The following is a 20,229-nucleotide window of genomic DNA, read 5'->3' on the forward strand; positions in this document are numbered from 1 at the left end:
CATCGTTGCTTTTCCAGAAATTCAAGGGCCAGTGTAGACAGCTCACAGCTTATTCTGGAAAAGCGGCTGATTTTCCGGAATAAGTGGCCCAGTGTAGACACAGCCCATGATTAAGTAGGTTATGACTGTTTAAAGTGGATATGTAAAATACATCCATGTCTCCACCCCATCTTGAGTTCTGAGATAGCGGTGATGTCTGCAGAAGTGATGAAAACATAAGGTTATTCCCTGCCTGAAGTTTGGTCTCTGTGTATAATGAACATGACAGTCGATCTTTTCCTTCAGAATCCAACAAGAAGGGTGTGAAGAGTCCATAGAATTCTCCAGAAATTTCCATTGCAGTTGCAGGAACTGCGAGAATTTTTTAGCCCTCTCCACCGTAATGTAACTTTGACTCATTTGCTGTAAATTGTAGCAAAAGAATTAGTCTGAATTTTATTGTTCTGCCCAAGCCCTCTTCCCCAGTATGGAAAGAAGTGAGTTCCTTATGGTAGCACATACTGATTTCTGTATCCCACTTCACAAATCTCTTGTCTGTCCCAGCAAATAGCATATAGTGCATCCTCTTCACACATTGAAATTGTGTCAGCCTAACTTATCTCAATATACAGCCACCACAGTTATTAAATTGCTTCATGGGTGTCAGGTATGTAAGGAGGGAGAAGGCCAAGGATGCTCCAGGGCTGGAGAGGCTGGGGCCACACTACGCTCTGCCTCCTCCCTCTGCCGAGGCGGGGCTGAGCTCAGCCATGTCGCACGGTGCAGCACACCTTCCTCTGTGGCTGGGGAGGCTGTGGCAGGCTCTTGCCCACTCCCCTCCCTTCCCCATGGTTGGAAGGGGGGAGTATGTGTGTGGCGTGCTGCCCCGCCTCCCAGGGATAGGGTGTAGCAGAAGGGGCTGAGCTGGCGGTAGGGCTGGGGACTTTTCTGGGAAAGAAAAGTCCCCAGCCCTGCCTTCACCAACCGCTTGTGAATTGCTTCCGTATGTAGACTTGGATCCTTGCAGAGCTGTCCCATCTATAGGATGGTTTGGGGTAGTCATCCCAGGCCTCGCATTTGTGCTGCCCTCTCTGCGCCTTTTCCGACTCCTGCTCTGCCACGTCCCACCCCCGTCACACCACTTCCCACAAGCAGTGCTCTTGCTTTGCCTCTACTCCACCTCTTCCTACCCCTGCTCCACTCACTCCTGCCCCCACTGCACCCCTTCCTACATGCTCCCTCCCCTAACTGACATGGCTCAGAGGTTACTGAAGGCCTGGTGCTGGCAGCAGGGGTCGGCCGTGTCCCTGCACTCACCAGTAGTGGCCAGAATTGTGGGAAGTAGAGCGACCTGGCCCCAGCCTGCTCCCCTTCCCTGAGCAATGTGGCTGGGAGCCAGGTTTGGGGGAGCACAAAGTGCTGAGGATGGATCACTCTGCTGCTGTGGTGAGTGCCATGGGGGCCCGACCCCTACTGCAAGCAAAAAAGATTCCCCGTAATCCCTTGGACCATGTTTCTCGGGGTATGAAGCTTGAGGGAAGGAGTGCAACAGGCATAAGAGAGGGCAGAGTAGGCGTGGGAAGAGGTGGGGAAGAGAAGGACCAGGGAGAGAGCTTGGGGGGAGTGGTAGAGTTGTGTGTGGGGCAGAGGGAAGGGTCGTTGCATACCTCATGCTCCCCAAGGGAGGGCTCTGGCTCCTTGTGTCAGTGGTGTATACCCTCACAAGGAAAGCATCTATTGATGGTGTTGTCAGTGTGGGAGGCATTCTGGCAGGGCCAGATTAAGACATGGGCTAGCCGGGCAACTCCCCGGGGCGTCAACCTATGGGGGGGCGCCTGATGGCAGCTGTAAGAGGCATGCAGTGCCCCTTATAGCTGCCATCAGGCGCTGCACACCCGGCTCCCGGATCGCGGGCTGCAGCAGCTCCCAACGGCCACCCTGCAGTGGCTGCCTGGGGTGGGGGTTGCATTAACCCTTGCAGTGCTGGCCAGCAGCACCATTCCCCCCACAGCCACAGGGCCCTGCACGGCCAGCCTTGGCACGCCCCGGGTGGCCCCAGGCTGCGTGCCAGCGGCGGTAGCCGGGCTGGGCTGGGCATGTGCGTCCTGCCACTGCCAGCTCCATGCACCCTCCCCCACGTGCCGAGTGGGGGCGGGGCCACGCATGAGCCCTCCCCCCAAGCACTGGCGCGGGGGTGGGGCTGTGCATGCGCCCTCCCCCAACCTGGGGTGCAATTAACCTGTCTGCCCGCGGTGCCGGAATGGCCCTGCATTCTGTGATGGATCCTGAAAATGAATAATAGTCAGTGTAAGCAACAAAGTGTCTATCTAATTACATCCACTATGACTCTATGCTACTCATGGCATCAGAGTTTCTAAGTTGGTGTAGAACGGTACTTATGTCAGTGAGAGACAAATTTAAGTGAAGACACTGTCACAGCTAGCAAGGCAACTTACTTCTACAAAACCATGTAGCGTAGACCAGGCCTAAGTCTTTTAAAGCAAATTGGGAATGTAGACATCAGCTAGCATAAATTATTACTCTTTTTGTAGGTGGTATAACCAGGGGCAAGGGGATGACTTTGCTTTTCTTCCAAGCAAATTCACATCACCTAGATTATGCCTATTTTCTATTTTAAGGGAATTGTCCTATTTTCTATTTTAAGGAAATTATTCGTTTCATCCCTTAAAAGAACAGAAGTAATTGATAGTTCACATTCTACTCTTTGAGATCAGTTATGTCAAGCCTACATTAAAAAAAGACAATGAAATAGATTCGTGGTGGGATAAATCAGAATTGTTTCATACAGACTTAAGAATATTAACTAAAAGGGAAAAAGCTTCATAAAGTCTCATGTAGTCCCTTCTGGCACGGGGATATGAACAGGTATTAAGGATTTTTCTTTAGGTATCCTGATATGATTAAATTTAACTTGACATGAGTGATGTACCATAACATATGATTGTAATATTTAAAGGAACCACTTTTTCTGATGGCTGGTAGGTATTCAATCAATTTTATATAGCTGTGCCTAATCTCAATTTCTTTTGCAACCAGAAGTTGTCTGAATACTAAAGCAATTGCAATGTTCTCTGTCTGACTAGCTTCACACTTAGCAAATACTGAGCTATTGAAAATTGTTTTCAGATAGCTTATTTCATTTGAAGTGTAAATGTTCCTGTATAAATGCCAGACAGCTGATTTCACAAGTTTTAAAACAAGTTATAAAAAATTACTACTCTCCCTTCCCAAAATAAATGGATAGAGACTATCAACCCTTAAAAACTAGGGTTTGGATTTTGATGGTTTTAAGAAATTAAACGGTGGAATTTTTCTCGGTGTTGGCTTGTTTTGGAAACAAAAAAGAATGTTCACATGGGGTAGAACATTAAGTACAGTATTCAAAGCTAAGTGAATAAGGTTGGCAAATAGTGGCACTATGTATAACACAGTTGTGAATCAATATTCTGAATATTCTTCCTTACAAATGAAATCTTCTTCTGGGCTGTTTATTAAATGCTACAGAAAATGGGGTTGAACAGTGGTTTTTATAGATGAACTTTTAAAAATGTGTTGGGTACAAGTGAGATGGGTGCAATTTCTTGTGCATAGTCCCATGATTCATTTTGCTTTAATCTCACATGTTTCTCAAAGCAGCAGTTTATATATTACTTGTGTCAAGCATCTTTACTTTTAAGTCCCTCCTTTACATACCAGTTTGCTGTAGTAATTGTGCTTTGTGAGCTTTGACTTCATGAAGCGTATATAAGTCCTAAAGCAGTAGTTCTAGAGAAGAAGTGGCTGAAGTAATTCCTTTGAATGTAGCTCTTTACACTTTGGGTGTTTAAAAAGAACAGCACATGCATCATTATCACTATTTTACACATGAGGAAAGTAAGTCACAGAGTGGAAAAATGACTTGCCAAAAGTCCCAAAAACACATCTCTGGCAAAGATGAAAAAAGGACACAGGTCCCCTGACTCCCATGACTATGTCCTATCTGCCACACTATGTTGCTAGCTGTAATAATAGCAGCATTTGTAGTAGATAAGCATAGTGAAACTCACGAAGCACTGCAAAAGCGTAAAAGCTTTTTCAGATACACTGAAACAGTTCAAGTTTCTCTCCACTTTCCTTATAAGAAGAGAGTCACTCTTTACATTGATCCTTCTCTATGTGCGGTACTTCATGATGTTTTGACAGTATGTAGAAACCCTGTATTTAAAAGCAGCAATGTATCAATAAGTCATGTGCAGGTCACATTTTAAAAAGTTTCTTCCATTTTGAAAGATTACAGGTTTGAGGGTTATTCTGTGTACTTAATATGGGTAATGCCAATAGAACCAGCAATATTATACAGATCCATAAAAGCTTTTTATGTGCAACTGTTATTCAAAAGTTGAGCTATAGCTGTTTTAAGATTATAAAAAATGAAGAATCTTGTGAAGGGTCTGTTGTCTCAGCAAAAGCAATGAGCAAAGCTGCCCTTCAGTTTAGTATTGTGGTTTACTTTGCTAAGAGCAACGATTGTTGAAACAAATAGTAATTCATAAATGCCATAAAATCATCTTAACATAGATGTTAACTGAAGTGCACAAATGGTCACAGTGGTAAACAAGTATAACAAAGTGTAGCAGAGGCAGTAAGCCAATCTCCTGGATTCCTATGCCCAGTGATATTTTGATAGTCATTTTAATCTTGGAAAGTAAATAGCATCAGACATGATGTTCCGTAATTTCAGCACAATGCCAAAAAAAATGAATGCTGTCCTCACCAGTACAAACAAAAAAGCAGAGCTGTGGTACCCAGTCATCACAAAGCAGGTCATCTATGTTCAATCCCGGGCAACGAAAATATTGGAAAACTAAAATTAATTAAATATAAAAGATATGCATATTGAATTATTTGAGTTTACACATAGTATAAGAGTAAATCCAGACTAGCCCATTACGAGATTCATTATTTCTCGTTTTTCAGAGCAAATTCAGCAGGGAGGAAAAATTAGAATGATTCATTTACTGATATTACAAAATTATGTTGAATTCTATAGGAATAGCTGCAGACTAGTTCTAATCAAAACTCTCTTAAGACAAAACCCTGACTCTCTGTGCTTTGCAGTCAATTGGTAACATTACTGTGGGTAAACCTTTGATTCACAAGGGCACTAGTGTACTTGGTCAACATGTGGAGGGGGGTCACATTTTTGAAAAGTTTCTTCCATTTTGAAAGATTACAGGTTTGAGGGTTATTCTGTGTCCTTAATATGGGTAATACTAGTAGAACCAGCAATATTATACAGATTAATAAAAACTTTAAGTGCAAGGGCAACTGATCTTCAAAAGTGGATTTATCACTATTTTAACATTATTGAAATGAAGAAACTAGTGGAGATGCCAGTGAAATCTAAATCAGTGATAATTTGAAAATCCTTAATCAGTATCCCTCTTTCAAAAGGTTCTTTCCTTTATATTAGATCAGATTGTTATCTGCATGCAATGCCACAAGTAACATGTAATTGTTTAGGTAATGTGTTCATTTCAGTGCATTCTCCATTACAACACAGTATACAACAAATTCATTTAGGAAATAATACGTCACTCAAAATGAGAGTGCTGTATAGGATCTCCTCTATGAACAATAGCATAGCATAAGAAGTTCATGGAGGTCATCAGCCACAGTGAATTCAATTTTAATTACAGACTTAAAAAAAAATTCTCCATAAGATTGTCACCTGCAACCTAAAGGATTAACAGTCTCTGAATAGCATTCTCACATGGACATAGAGATCTGCACGTCTTCATTTTATATCAAGGATTATTCATATTCATTAGAACTGAAAGGGACCAAACAAAGTACAGACTAGTGAAAAATTGCACCAGCAGAGTTTGCTCATTTATCTTATTAGTGTCTAGGGGGCTGTATGCCGGGTTTTATTTCAGAACAGATGGGATTATGAGTAGCGCTGTCCCACTGGCTCTACTTAAACCTGAACCTTTCTCACCTACATCATAAGTGAACAGCGTAGGGATTGTTTGTTTTGTGGTTTTTTGCATCACTGATTCACTGAAATAATCTAGCACAGGATATGTGTCATGAAGGCTGAGTAACAACACCCCAATTTTTGCCATGGTTGCTTTTTGAGGGTCAGTTCCCAAGCACTGCTACAGGCTGGGGAATGACTGGTTAAGCAGCAGTTTTGCAGAAAAGGACCTGGGGTAACAGCACATTGGGATGCATTAATAGGAGCATTACCAGCAGATCTAGAGAAGTGATTATTCCCCTTTATACAGCACTGGGGAGGCCACATCTGGAGTATTGTGTCCAATTCTGGGCCCTCCATTACAAAAAGGATGTGGACGCATTGGAGAGAATACAGTGGAGGGCAACAAAATGATTAGAGGGCTGAAGCCCATGGTTGCAAGGATACGTTCCTGGAGAGGTGGAGGGATTTATACTTATGTAGTCTGCCACAGGGAAGAGTAAGGGGGCATTTCATAGCAGCCTTCAATTACCTGAAGTGGGCAGGTTTCAAAGAGAATGGAGAGAGGCTGTTCTCAGAAGTGACAGATGACAGAATGAGTAGTAGTGGTCTCAAGTTGCAGTGGGGGATATCTAGGTTGAATATTAGGAAATACTATTTCACTAGGGCTACGTCTAGACTGCAAGCCTCTTTCGAAAAAGAGCGTCTAGACTGCAACCAGTACTTTCGAAAAAGAAAGCCGCTTTTTCGAAAGAGAACACCCAGGCAGTCTGGATGCTCTCTTTCGAAAAAACACAGTTTGCATTCAAGAATGCCTTTTTTCGAAAGAGCACTTTCGAAAAAAGGCGTTCTTCCTCGTGAAATGAGGAGTAACGCCGTCGAAAGAAAAGCCACGTTCTTTCGATTTAATTTCGAAAGAACGCGGCTGTAGTCTAGACGCAGGTGAAGTTTTTTCGAAAAAAGGCTACTTTCTTCGAAAAAACACTGCAGTCTAGACATAGCCTAGGGGGGTAGTAAATCCCTGGAATAGGTTATCTAGGTACAAAACCCTGGGTGAGATAATTTAGTTGGGGTGGTCCAGTTTTGGGCAGGGGTTTGGACTTGATAACCTCCTGAGGTATCTTCCAACCCTATGATTCTGTGAAATCAGAATTTGTTACTTGAGATTACTCTCTTGGGGAGAGGTGAGGAACACAGAGCTGCTATGCCCATTGGTTCTCACTGCCTTACCATTGATCTCAATTCCTGACAGGCAAAACTCACTGCCATTGTTATCTCAATTTATTCTTGAGTGAAATATCCTGAAATTATTGCATTCAAATGCAGTTTTGTGGAGTGGACTAATGTTGTAGTCATGTTGATCCTGAGATGTTAGAGAGAAACGATGGGTGAGGTAATATTTTTTATTGGACTATATTCTGTTACTGAGAGATAAATTTTCAAACTATTCACAATTCTTGTTTGGGACAGAAGAGCTTTTGTAAAGCTCAAAAATTTGTTTCTTTCACCAAAAGAAATTAATTCAGTAAAAGATATTACCTCACCCACCTCATCTCTTTAACATCTGTTAGGCAGTTTGGTGTAGCTCATGGATTTATTTACATTTGAATCCAAAATAATGGTTTGGAATCACGGTCTTGTAGATCAGATTTGTTCTTTTAATTGAATTCTGAATATATTCCACAGATGCCAAGGGGGTGTGCCTTCCAATTTGAGAACATGTGGTCCACACCAGTTTTAGCTCCAGAACCTGAAATCCATGAACCTGAGTCAGCTGACCTGGGCATATCTTAATTTGAAAGTGATTGATTTTTTACCACTAACGTTTTTTAAACATTGTTTTTTATAATTTATTCTTTCTACTGTAACTGCTGATGTTCAAATAACCCATTTAAATATACTAAAAAAAAACCCTACTAAACTCTTGGCCTCAAGGCTGTCTTGTGTCAGTGAGTTTTACAGGTTCATTATACATTTTATAAACTAGTATTTCTTCATATCATTTTTACATTTAAGCAAATGGCCACTTTCTTTGGTATTATGAGTGAGTTTAAGTAGCAGTGCCCAATTTACTTTCTGTTCATATATTTGTGTTTCTCCATATCATTCTTTATTCACCTTGTCTAATATAAGAAGGTAGAGTCTTTTCACTCTCTTCTCATACAGAAGTTTTACCATGTTACTCATCAGTTTTGTTGCACATCTGTGAACCTTGCAACACCCATATTCTTTGGATATATTTAACTAAAAGAATTTTGTGTGAGTGGAAAAAGTAACAGATTGGCAAAAATTTAAATACTGTGTCTAAAGAACAAGTGCAATATGAGTAAACTACCCATAAGGATCCATGTCCATTCATTCATTGGCCTCTGTGTTGATCCTTGCTAACAAAATTGCCCATTTTGATAGTATATTTTGAGATGCATTGACGTGTCTATTAGAAAGCATTCATTTCATATAATGTAGGCCATTTAACAACAGTCATTTGGGAACAGCTTAACTGTTAACATCAACCTTTTTGAACTGACAGAGCTACGGGTAAAAACAAGAGATTCATACTGTCCTTACAAGCCCCAGAAACATCCAGTAAGTTGCACTACGGGAAAATTCTAACTGAGATGGTAGGGTCTACCTGGAACAGAATTTAAAATGTGTTCTTTTGACTGTATTCTGAGGAGTTGTTAGAGAATGACCTCATGATATGTCTGCCAAATTTGAATAAGTATGCTACTAACTGGTTTAATTTGTATTTATCCAAATAGTCTCTCTCAGCCCTGCACCTTTGTAAATATTGCAAATGTCAATCATTGAGCAGTAAGGAAAATAAGCTAGATATGCCATCCCAGAGTTAAGCTATAGCCCTCCAAAGACCTAGCCACGTGCTTCACCTTAAGTAGTCATGTCTGACTTCCCATTGTGTCAAGCACATTATGTAAGTCTGTATAATTGAGGCCTTAGACCTCCAGTGAAAGAATAAAATGAGCAAAAGTGTATTATATCAACTGTGCTGTGTGTTATTTTCAGTGTAGCAATGTACAGGAGGAATGAAATTCAGTAAATAGAGGGAACAACACAGTTTACATACAGTTGAACAGCATTCATTGCTGGTTTACAGATGTGATGGAAATTAGAAGAGTGTTAAAACTAAATCTTAGTTTTGTATGTGGGGTAAGTATGGTCAATGGACTGTCCTTTCAACACCTGTAGAAATGTATGTCTTCGGAGAGGGGGATAGTCAGATACAGACTATGTTAGTCAGTATCTGCAAAACCAATGAGGAGTCCTGTGGCATCTTATAGATTAACAGCTTTTGTGGGTCAAAACCAATTTGTCAGATGCACGCAGTGGAAATCATAGAGGATGGAGGAAATATATATGTATGTACTAGCATAACAAAAGAAGGGAGTTGCTTGTCAAATATAGTACCAATGTTAATTAGGCCAGTTCAATCAGGGTGGCTGGGTCTCCCAACAGTTGTTAGGGAGGTGTGAATATCAAGAGAGGGGAAATGTCTTTGTCATGAAGTAATCATTCTGGGTATGTCTACACTTGCACCCTCTTTCAAGAGAGGGATACAAATGAAGACATTTGAAACTGCAAATGAAGTCGGGATTTAAATATGCCACTATTTTAAAATAGCACTATTTCGAAATAACAGACGCTGTTAAAACGTGGTTTTCTGAGAGAAAATTCTTCCCTCGAAATAACCCTTATTCCTCATACAATGAGGTTTATGAGTTATTTAGAGAAAAGGGTTTTCTCTCAAAATAACCGCGTCTTAACAGCATATGTTATTTCGAAATAGCGCTATTTTGAAATAGTGCCATAACACGAATGTGAAAATGAAGCATGGGATATTTAAATCCCGGCTTCATTTGCAATTTCGAATGTCTTCAGTTGCATCCCTCTCTTGATCCACATCCCATCCCTCTGTGTCCTTATTCAGTCCTAATATGATCATGTTAAATCTATAAATTAATTGCAGCTCAGCTGTTTCTCTTTGTAATCTGGTTTTGAAGGATTTTTTGTAGAAGGATGGCTACTTTTAAATCTGTTATTGAGAGTACGTCTTCACTATGGGACAAAATTGAATTAAGATATGCAATTAAGAACATTCTTCCTTCGAGTTCCCTTACTCCTCGGCTACGTCTACACTGGCCCTTTTTCTGAAAGGGGCATGTTAATTTCAGAGATCGTAATAGGGAAATCCGCGGGGGATTTAAATATCCCCCGCGGCATTTAAATAAAAATGTCCGCCACTTTTTTCCGGCTTTTAGAAAAGCCGGAAAAGAACGTCTACACTGGCCCCGATCCTCCGGAAAAAGCGCCCTTTTCCAGAGGATCTTATTCCTACTTCAAGTTGGAATACTTGAAGTAGGAATAAGATCCTCTGGAAAAGGGCGCTTTTTCCGGAGGATCGGGGCCAGTGTAGACGCTCTTTTCCGGCTTTTCTAAAAGCCGGAAAAAAGCGGCGGACATTTTTATTTAAATGCCGCGGGGGATTTTAAAATCCCCCGCGGATTTCCCTATTACAATCTCTGAAATTAACATGCCCCTTTCGGAAAAGGGGCCAATGTAGACGAGCCCCTCATGAAAGTTGGGTTACCAGCATTGACTGGAGCACTCTTCTCACTTTGAATTAGCTGTCTTAACTAGACCTCTAATTCAAACCCTGGAAGATCGACAGTGGCAACTTTGATCTTCTCTGTAGTGCAGACTTACCCTGAGTGTGCAGGGAGGTTAAAATGTCCTCCTACTGTTTTTTGTATTTTACCTTTCTTGATGTCTGCTTTGTGTCTGTTTATACGTTGGTGCAGAGACTGTCCATCTTGGCCAGTATACATGGTAGAGGGGCATTGCTGGCCCATGATGGCATATATCATGTTAGTAGATGTTCAAGTGGATGAGCCCCTGATGGTGTGGCTGATGTGGGTAGATCTTGTGATGGTGCTGCTTGTATAAATACATGGGCAGAGTTGGCAATGGAGTTTGTTGCAGGGATGCGTTCCTGTGTTAGTGTTTCTGTGGTGTGGTGTTTGGCTTCTGGTGAGTATTTGCTTCAGGTTGGAGGGCAGTCTGTAGGCAAGGACTGGCTTGTTTCCCAAGGTCTATGAGTGAGGGATCATTTTCCAGGATAGCCTGTAGATTGTCAGTGATGTGCTAGAAGGATTTTAGCTGGGGGCTGTAGGTAGTAACCAGTGATATTTTATTGTTTTCTTTATTGGGGCTGTCCAGTAGTAGGGGTCTTCTGGTTCTCTCAAACCATTTCTTCACTTTCCCAGGTGAGTATTTAAGTTTTTTAAGAATGCTTGATTTCCACTCCATGCCCTTGAGAAAGTGGTTTTGACTCACAAAAGCTTATGCCCAATTAAATCTGTTAGGGTACGTCTAAACTACATGGCTCTGTCAAGTGGGCTTTCTAGAGTAGCTAGTTCGTTTTCTTGCCTGTCAGATCCTGCTGGGCAAAAGAATCGTAGGTGGTATGAAAAATGTGAAATTTGCAAATAGGTGGGAAACTGTAGGTGGGCTATGGAATTGAGTTACCCAGATGACCATTTTCATATTATGTTATCTGATTTCAAGATAACATACTCCTGAGCCCCTCGAGTCCTTTGATTTAAGTGGGAATTCTGTTCACCACAGAAACAAGCATAAAGGGTGAAAGAAAAAAATTAAATAACTTAAGTTACATAAAGGTTACAAAAATGGTTTACATTGTAGATTCCAGAGTAGTTCCCTGACTAGGCAGTAAAAATAGCTCAGCTCTTGAAAACTCCTCTTGAATACATAAAACTGTGGATAACCTTGCAGATTTTAACTCCACCACTAATTTAGAGTGCTTGTGATTTTAAAGGCCGGAAAGAGGGGCATTGACTAATCTTTTCAAGGCACAATTATTCAGTAGTTGGATCAAACCATTGGTCCTATGCCACCAGGAGGGTTAACCACCTGATTTTTTTTTCTTGGGGAAAAAGAAGGCAAATTCTTCCCACTTAAAACTCAATGTGTTTCGTTTCACACACATATACTGGTTGCTATGTGATGATAATGATGCATAGTCATTTGATCGGTTTGCTGCATGTCCATCTGCAATGTGCTCTAGCATGTCCACGAGAGGAGGTTGTGTGCAGGGGCGAATAGCATCAAGCCTTTTCTACAAATGTGCTTGCTTTTGCACTGCTGCTGGTGGCAGTGCTGCCTTCAGTGCTAGGCAACAGGAGCATAGTGGATGCTGGTTGGAGCCACCCTTTACTTACGTGCTGCTGCTGCATGGCTGGAGAGTGGCAGCTGCTGGACAGAACGTTCATGTTGCTTGTGGTGCAGAAGGACTATTTTTTTTAATCCCACTCCTGCCCGGGCTATCCCTAGGAGGATGCAGGGCCCAGGACAACCCCTCCCTCACTCTAGACCCCACCTCTTCCTGCCCCTTTTGCCCCCATCACACTCCTGCCCTGATCTACGCAGCCTGAGGAATTACCGGGGGGCCTGGTCTGGGGCAGCACAAAAGGTTCAGGCCATTGAATACACTGCGGTAGTAGGAACCACAAGAAACTGAGCAACCAGCAGCCACTACATATCCCTGGGGGTCACTCTGCTTCCTGCCAGTGTGGCGGAGTGACACGGCTAGGCGATGGTGGTGGAATGGCTCAGGTTACTCGATCTTCCCTTTTCCCGTGGCTGCTGCTGCTGCAGTGAATGTGTGTGTGAGGGGCTGACCCTTGCTGTCACCCTGCGCCAGGCCCCCAACCACTCTGGGCTCCACGGGCTACCATCAATATGGTATCTATCTATAGGACATTTGTGGTGGCTGCCACAGTCCCCTCCCAAGCATGGGGATGAGGACGGCCACACCAAACCATCCCAGGACTCTGGCTCCTGTGCCACCCTTCAATACTTACTCCCACCCCCACCTGCACTGTTGGCTGAATTTTTATCCTGCTTCCACTATTATGGAAACAGTCCTGGATCCCAGTCCTGTAGCATAGCACTCCTGCAAAAAAAAAAAAAAAAAAAATCAGATTACAAGTAATGGAGGTTAAATTATAAGGGGCGGGGGGGGGGGGTGCAATTGAAAAAGTTTGTGTATCGCTGCCTTAACCTACATCCTGCTTGATGGATTTATAGCAGTAGTCAAGGCAGTAAACTATGAATTTGTAACTACTGCCCCTTGTTGTAACTTCAGTGGAATGGTGTGATTAAAAATAGTGCTGGCAGGTGTGTCATCCGTGCAATCGATATGCTCTGTGTTCTCAAACAATCATGGGGTGGAAAGTTCTGAATTCCTGTGAAGCCTTTGACAAGTCACTTCTCTTCAGCCTTTTCCCCAACTCTCAAACACAGATAATACTACTTACCCTCCTATTTCTTGGGATGTCACGATTGTTAATTAGTTCATGTCTTTATGGTATACTGAGCAAATGCTAAGTATTATTATTATGCATACCATGCTCATCATGGCTTTATCTCAGCATTTCTCTCCCTGGAAAGGGTGTTGCTTTACTTACTTATTTGTTTCTTTGTTTGTTTGATTTTATTTGCCTGCTACAAATGTGGAGTGAGAGTGGGGAAGAGAGTTTTTGATTAACACTAGGAACACTTTCCTCCTATTTCTAGATTGGGATGAACTAATCCGAAGTTTGTTTCAGAAGCAGGAAGGGAAAACATTTTGCTAATATCAACTTTATTTTTTATGTGGACTGTTTATATAAAAATATAACTTTCGGAACACTGTCAATACTAAGAATGTCCATTTCCCATATTTATAATGACTTTACCTCAGTACAGATGTGGGATTTTACATGATAGGCTCTGTTTTTCTCTGTGCAAAGAGCTTCTTATTTCTCTTTTTTAAATCAAGTATCTCAAACTCACAAATACCACCATTCCTTTTTTCCACGTATCAAAATATATCAAAAAGATGGTTTGGAGGGTCTGTTGCACTATAACAATTAAGAAGAAATGTAGTTTTGTGAGTTTAAAAAAAGGCAAACAAACAGACCTATGACTCAAGGTTAAGAGATCTGTATTATCATCCTGGCTTTGCTTTGTCTATACTTTATGTGGCTTTTGTGGTGATTATTTTGCCATTTGTAAACTTTGAGATCTTTTAGATGGAAGGTTATAGAAGGCTAATGTACAATTATGACAATCAAATAAGAAAACATCCTTTGAGAAAGTCTTCTATACTGTAAAGTTCTTTGTTAGTCTCCTTTTCCCTTCTTTACATTGTGATAAGAAACTCTTTCTCTTTGGGGAAGCAATTATTTAGTTACCTGAAAGGTCTCTCAGGGAATAGCCGATTGCATTAGGCAAGAGAGCATTTATGTCTGATATTTCAGGTCAGAGACATGTATCAGAGAATTAGTACAGAGAAGAACATACTATATTTCTTAGCTGCTGTTTTTTGCTAAATGTATGTTATTGTTTGACAGTAATAATTTGATAAAAGTGCAGTTTTGAAATGCACCAAATCGCATAATCATTTTTGGTTGAATATAAATATAAATATTATGGTAGGTGAGTGATAGAGAGGAAGCCCATATCTGTAAAAGCAGAGTCTTTGTTGTCCCCCAAATGATAAGTCTTAAAATGCCACATTAAAGTACATTTTAAAACCAAAATGTAGGGCAGCTCTAGTCTGTGATTTGTCCTTCCAGCAGAATAAATTAAGAGGAGATTGTATGTTTCCTTAGTTGAGTTGCAAGGCTGGACTCTCATACAGCAAACCCATTACTCTGGTCTGATGCAGAACTTGAGAGGTGGAAAGGGTGCAAAGGTAGCTAAAACCCCTGTAGTGCTCCCCAGATTTCATTGGCAGCCAGCAGTTGATTTGGCTCCCAGCACAACTTATGATAGCCATATGACTGCCCCAATTGAGCTAGTTTGGTACAGCCCCCAAGGACTGTGATGCTACCTGGGAATTACCAGAGCACAACACTCTGTGGACATGGCCCATCCTATCCTACATCATGGGGTTCCTTGGGTTTCCTATATAGAGCAATTTCACAGCCACTTTGTGCCCGTGAAGCACTGCAGGATCTGACCCTATGGGTTTAAATTTATGGTTGGGTTTGGAAAGCCCTTGAAAAGAGAATTCACTTGGTGAGCTTTGTTTGTACCATGTCCATGGGCAGATGATCACTTAACATGGTGAAAGAAAGAGCAGAAGCGTTGCCATCATCACAGTGGGTATGTGAAACATCCTTTCAGAGATAAAACATAGATTACCTAATGCTTCATATTTCTGTTCCACACTGATTTCCCCAGCACAGTTAATATAGAATACTAGAATTGGAAGGGACCTCAAGAGGTCATCAAGTCCAGTCCCCTGCACTCACAGCAGGACCGAGCACCATCTAGATCATCTCTGATAGATGTTTGTGTACCTGCTCTTAAATATGGGCAGTGATATCTTAAATATCCAGTGATAAAGATTCTACAGCCTCCCTGGACAAATAATTTCTGTGCTTAACCGCCCTTAAAAGGAAGATTTTCTTAATGTCCAACCTAAACCTCCTTTGCTGCAATTTAAGCCCATTGCTTCTTGTCCTGTCATCAGAGGTTAAGGAGAATATATTTTTTCCCTCCTCTTTGAAATACTTGAACACCCTTTTATGCAGTCGTACTTTTAGGTACTTACTCACCTTTTTAGGTACTTGAACACCCTGCTAGTACATTGAGGTGGGTCATGGAGTTTAACATAGCCAAATTGGAGAGAGGTAGATACTGTCCTTTTTACTAGCTACAATGCATATCTAAAAAAACAGAAACACCCCCACCAATAACATAAAGGTTCCACCCAAAGGAGAGAAATGTTGCATCTCTGGTACTGAATCCTTGAAAAATAATCCCTGTTTACTGTTGACAGCCATTGCCATACTGCTATTCTCAATACACCCCAAAAATGCTTGTGCTAGTAAAATGGTACTGGATAGTGGCTTGAACAGGCATTTAATTCCCTAATTGGGTACATACTGGTAGGTGGGATTCAGGTTTTAATCAGGGTATAATATGTGGATATGAAGAGGACTCTGGGGCATATCTGTCTCTTGTGCATTAGGTTGTTGGTGGAGTAAAGAGATCCTACTATCCTTTAAGGGAGTAATACAAATCCCTGAACTAACACCTGTTCCTTTCTTCTCTCTTTCTCTCTCTGATTCTATCCAAGAAAAAAACGTTCTTTTCCTCCTTTCATTCTTTCCTATTGGGAACACCCTTACTTGGGAAAGAGTTTGTTTTTAAGTGAAATATGAGGCAGAATTGGTTTTGCCATTAACTTTCCAGGAACGGGAGGAAGCTAGAGAATTTTCTATGTCTGAATTTGGTTGTGGAGTCAAATGCTCCAAGTCAAGTGGCCCAGTCAGATGATTAACTGGCAAGAAAGAAAGCTTGCAGAGTTCGACAGTTGTGATTATTGGTGTAGTGTGGCTGGATGTCCGATTCCCTGTGGAAAAACGAAAGCAGCTGTTTGTATTATCCTTAATCAGGAAGCACTAGCAGCGAATCCATGAGAATTATATTGCATTGTTAAAGAAACCCAGTGTGTTTGAGTTGGAATGTAAGTTTGATGATACAGTTAAGACTGTTTATCCATTTTTCCCCTGGGGATTTGGGGCATTTGTAAATAAAAACTCACCTGGTTCATTTCAATCCTGCGTCTAACTTCTTGTATCTGCTGACAGCCCATGACAGATTGGCAGTGAAGTTGAATTCTTTGGGGCTCTTCGTGTTGTCTTAGGCTTCTTCCTTGTTATGTGATTTTAATTAGAAATTTAATCATTTCTGAGGCGACCTCCAGAGTATCTAGGCAAGTTCCTTTAATAGTCAAGCATTAGCTTGCCTAAGCTGCCTCACAAAAGTAAAGCTTGGAAGCATTTCCGAAATATTTCCCTTGGTGGGCAGGAGGGATATCACAAAGTAAAGATGGGAAAACAATTTCAATTATAAAGGAAGGATAAAGTAAATTTAATGTAAAATAGGCTATGGTTTAGATTGTCTAAGTTTGCTGCTGGTATTAGGAAACTTTAAAACATAAGCTTTATTGCTGTTAACTTTTTAAATAGTAGGAAAGATTAAACTGTCTGTCTGTCTGTCTCCTGTAAAGTGCAGTTGTCAAAAAACCACAGCATTGGAGGTTTAGGTTTCCATAACGTAGAATACAATCATCTTATTTTTAAAATGAAAACATTCAGCTTGTGGCAACATACATAGTAGCATTTCTAATGTTTTTCAAACAGCTATTAATGTAGTCAAGCTGTGTTTTTTTCTTCTTCTGTGTGTAATCATCTGCTCAGTGGTGCACTCTATAACTAGTAGCAGGAGACAGAGGAGTGGCCTGCTGTGATTGATGGGGCGAGGCCTAGGAAACTGAAAGAGTCCCATCTGGATTAGGTTTTGGGAGCAGTCAGATGTTGAGTGGGAGGTCAGTAAGGCTTGCATTAGCTCCCCCTCCTTCAACACCCCTATCATCCACACTCATACACACATTACATAGCTCACACGCCCTCATCCATAATTGATGCTTGCTTTGGGCAGATGCTGCATGGCCTGGGATTAGAGCAGCTGCTAAGTTTATGGAGGATAAAGGGAGCAGGATGGTACAGCAGGTATTTTCACTTTATTTTCACTTGAAACTGATTTTAGTCAAGCAAGGGCATTTCTTTTATGCAGCTGTACCCCTGCATGCAAGCCTCTTCTAATACATATTTTGTTGCTTAAGTCATTCTGCAAGGCGAGCTACAGCAGTGATTATGTGTGTCTGCTGTGCTTGATATGTCTAACTGAGCCGTTCTTATAACCAGCAGGTTTACAGAGTAATTTTGCATTTTTCTTCTTTGTTTCCATGCCCTGAGGATATGATGCAGTTTGGCTCATTTAACTACAGTATGAGAGGCTTTCTCTGAATGTGAAATATCTCTTGCCAAAGAAACAGAATACAATAAAACTAAAATGGAATAAAACAAACAATAAACAGTTAGACTTTAAAATGTGGGCAACCTTAAAGGTTTTTAGTGAATAAATACAGTTTTATGTTGTGAATGTTTGTTTGAAAAGGAAGACTGCATAAGTAATATTTCCTTTGCTCTGTCTTTTGTGTACAAACATAACAAGCTTGCTGTTTTTTTGTTTTGACACTTTTCATGCATTTTTTAATTATAAAAGCCTTTCAGAACAGAAGAGGTGGTGCTGAAAAAGAATGTGGAGATTTGAAATACTCAGTAGGAATGCTTTAAAATTCAGATCTTTTTCAAATGCAATAATCTATTCTATAGGATTTTAGAAAGCCTTTGCTTGCTTATATCATACTAAGGTTTTTTCTTTTTCTTTTCTTTTTTTTTGTTTGTTCTGGTAGAGTTCAGCATTTAAGCAGAAAGCAATAAACTGGATTTTATACACTGCCACGTAAAGCATATTTTTGGAGTTGAAATGTGGTTTTCATTAGATTTCAGGCCAAAACATTTAGCAGAGCCTGACTGTCTGCCTGCCTTTGTTCTTCTTACAGCTGCCAACTACTATTTTATTAAACCACATACAAAAATTATCATTAATGGGTCATTTAAACTTACATAAAAGTAAAGAGATTCAGAGTTAAGTCTGAAGCTATCTAGACACCAAAAGGTATGCAGAAGTTGTAGAGTTCCACATTGCCTATGTACTGTCACCCACTTTTTTGAGGCTGCTATTGTGCCTAAGCTCATGGTTTAGATCCAGAATGGAGTTTCCTGTCACTTTAAGGACTACTGCATACCTTAAAATAACTTAGTAGATTTTTTTTTTCAGTTGCAGTCATTTAGTTTTCAACCCTCATTAAAATATCATTTTAAAATTACCTGTTAATTTGTTGTGGGATTAGAGAATAACTTAAAATACACAAAGATCCATTCAAAATTAGATCACTTTTGTGTAGTCTAGATTTGGCATCACAACAGCATAAGTAAGGATCTGTTAGTTTGCACTGTGTTAATCTTAATTTGAATTCACATCCTCAACAGTAACCAATTTGTATGTTATGTATCTTAGTATTTCAGAATGTGTTTAATCATATGGGGCATGCTAATATGCATTCTGGTAATGTTATGTGCTTTGCATATGCATATGTTCATTATGGATCAAAATGTAGAGGTTATTCAGACTAAATTTTAAAACTAAAAAACCTGCAGTTATAATGGCATGTACAGTAGCTGCTTTTAAAATCAGAACATCTCATTATGTTGTTCGTGTTTGTCATCCTCATCATAGTTATAAATTTATGGCCTACAGCAGTATGTGTATATGTATATACATATCCACACATATAATTTCTTTATCTTAGAGCAGACAACTCTTTTTCAATTACAAATAAATTCAATGAAACAATAATACCTGGGCTAATCCTGCGTGCCAAGTTTCCACTTCTCCCAAATACAGGAGTTATTTATATGTCGCTCTTTTACTATTTCCTTAATTTCTTCTGGTGCCATTTTAATAAGAGACTCTAAACTTCAGTTTGGCAACTCTATTGACTGGTAGGAGAGTCTCAACAGTGTTAAGATGCTGGAATTTGCATTGTATGTATGCCATTTTATAGCAGTACTGAAGTGAAATATTTGAAGTCGCTGGTAAGAAATCATATAAAAGCTCAGTACTCTTAATTAAATATTAGCTGTAATTAGCACAAAGTGTGAATGGTACAGATATTAATTAGGGTCTCATGGAACGGCTGTCAGTGTTAATGAGAAACAGTGGGGGTCTTAGCAACATCTGTTTTAGAACTCAAGGTAGTATAAAATCTAGATCAAGTGCACCTGGACATTAGCAGTCGGTCCCTTTGTTGCCATTATTGTTCTTTTTTTAACATCTGCTGACTGTAATGTCATGTCTAACAACCGACATGAAGGAATAACTTATGGACCAGGGAAAAACAGCTACTGAGCTTCAAAGCAATACAATCAAAGTAGTGTAGTAAGTAGGGTTTGGTTTTTTTCTGTATCTTCCATGTTCCTTGGATCCTATCACTAAAGTTTGTCCTAAAGAATTGAATGTTTACAGTTTCAACGCAGAACTTCGAACAAATTAAAATTTTCACATTAGTTGCTATTACCTGTGAAGATACATTGAAGGAACCTAGTCATTGCTCAGTTTTAGTGGACATACTATCTTTATTGTGTATTTTCTCTACATAGAATTAATATTTTTCTTAAGGAGTATTGTTTAAAGAAATAAAAACGGACTTTCCATTTTTAGAAAAAAAAAGAGTATTCCTCTACCAAATCAAATGTACAAAGTATTTT

General features: G+C 40.4%; 1 protein-coding gene across 36 annotated transcripts in view; it reads left to right on the forward strand.

The window, feature by feature from the left end:
• Positions 1-20,229, forward strand: part of RBFOX1 (RNA binding fox-1 homolog 1) — a 1,623,526-nt gene that overhangs the window by 1,378,540 nt on the left and 224,757 nt on the right. Inside the window, exon 1 of one of the 36 annotated variants that reach the window (XM_075899262.2) lies at positions 17,364-17,565. The exons of 32 other annotated variants lie outside the window; for them this stretch is intronic. In XM_075899262.2, the coding sequence (XP_075755377.1) occupies positions 17,533-17,565 (33 nt within the window). In that variant the 5' untranslated portion in view covers positions 17,364-17,532. Of the gene's footprint in view, positions 1-17,363; positions 17,566-20,229 lie in introns of those variants that run through there. 3 more of the 36 variants (XM_075899261.2, XM_014574336.4, XM_075899260.2) reach the window with 3 other exon arrangements.

This window comes from Pelodiscus sinensis, chromosome 15 (genome assembly GCF_052426305.1).
Source record: "Pelodiscus sinensis isolate ZL-2025 chromosome 15, ASM5242630v1, whole genome shotgun sequence".
In the NCBI taxonomy this organism is placed as follows: domain Eukaryota; kingdom Metazoa; phylum Chordata; order Testudines; family Trionychidae; genus Pelodiscus; species Pelodiscus sinensis.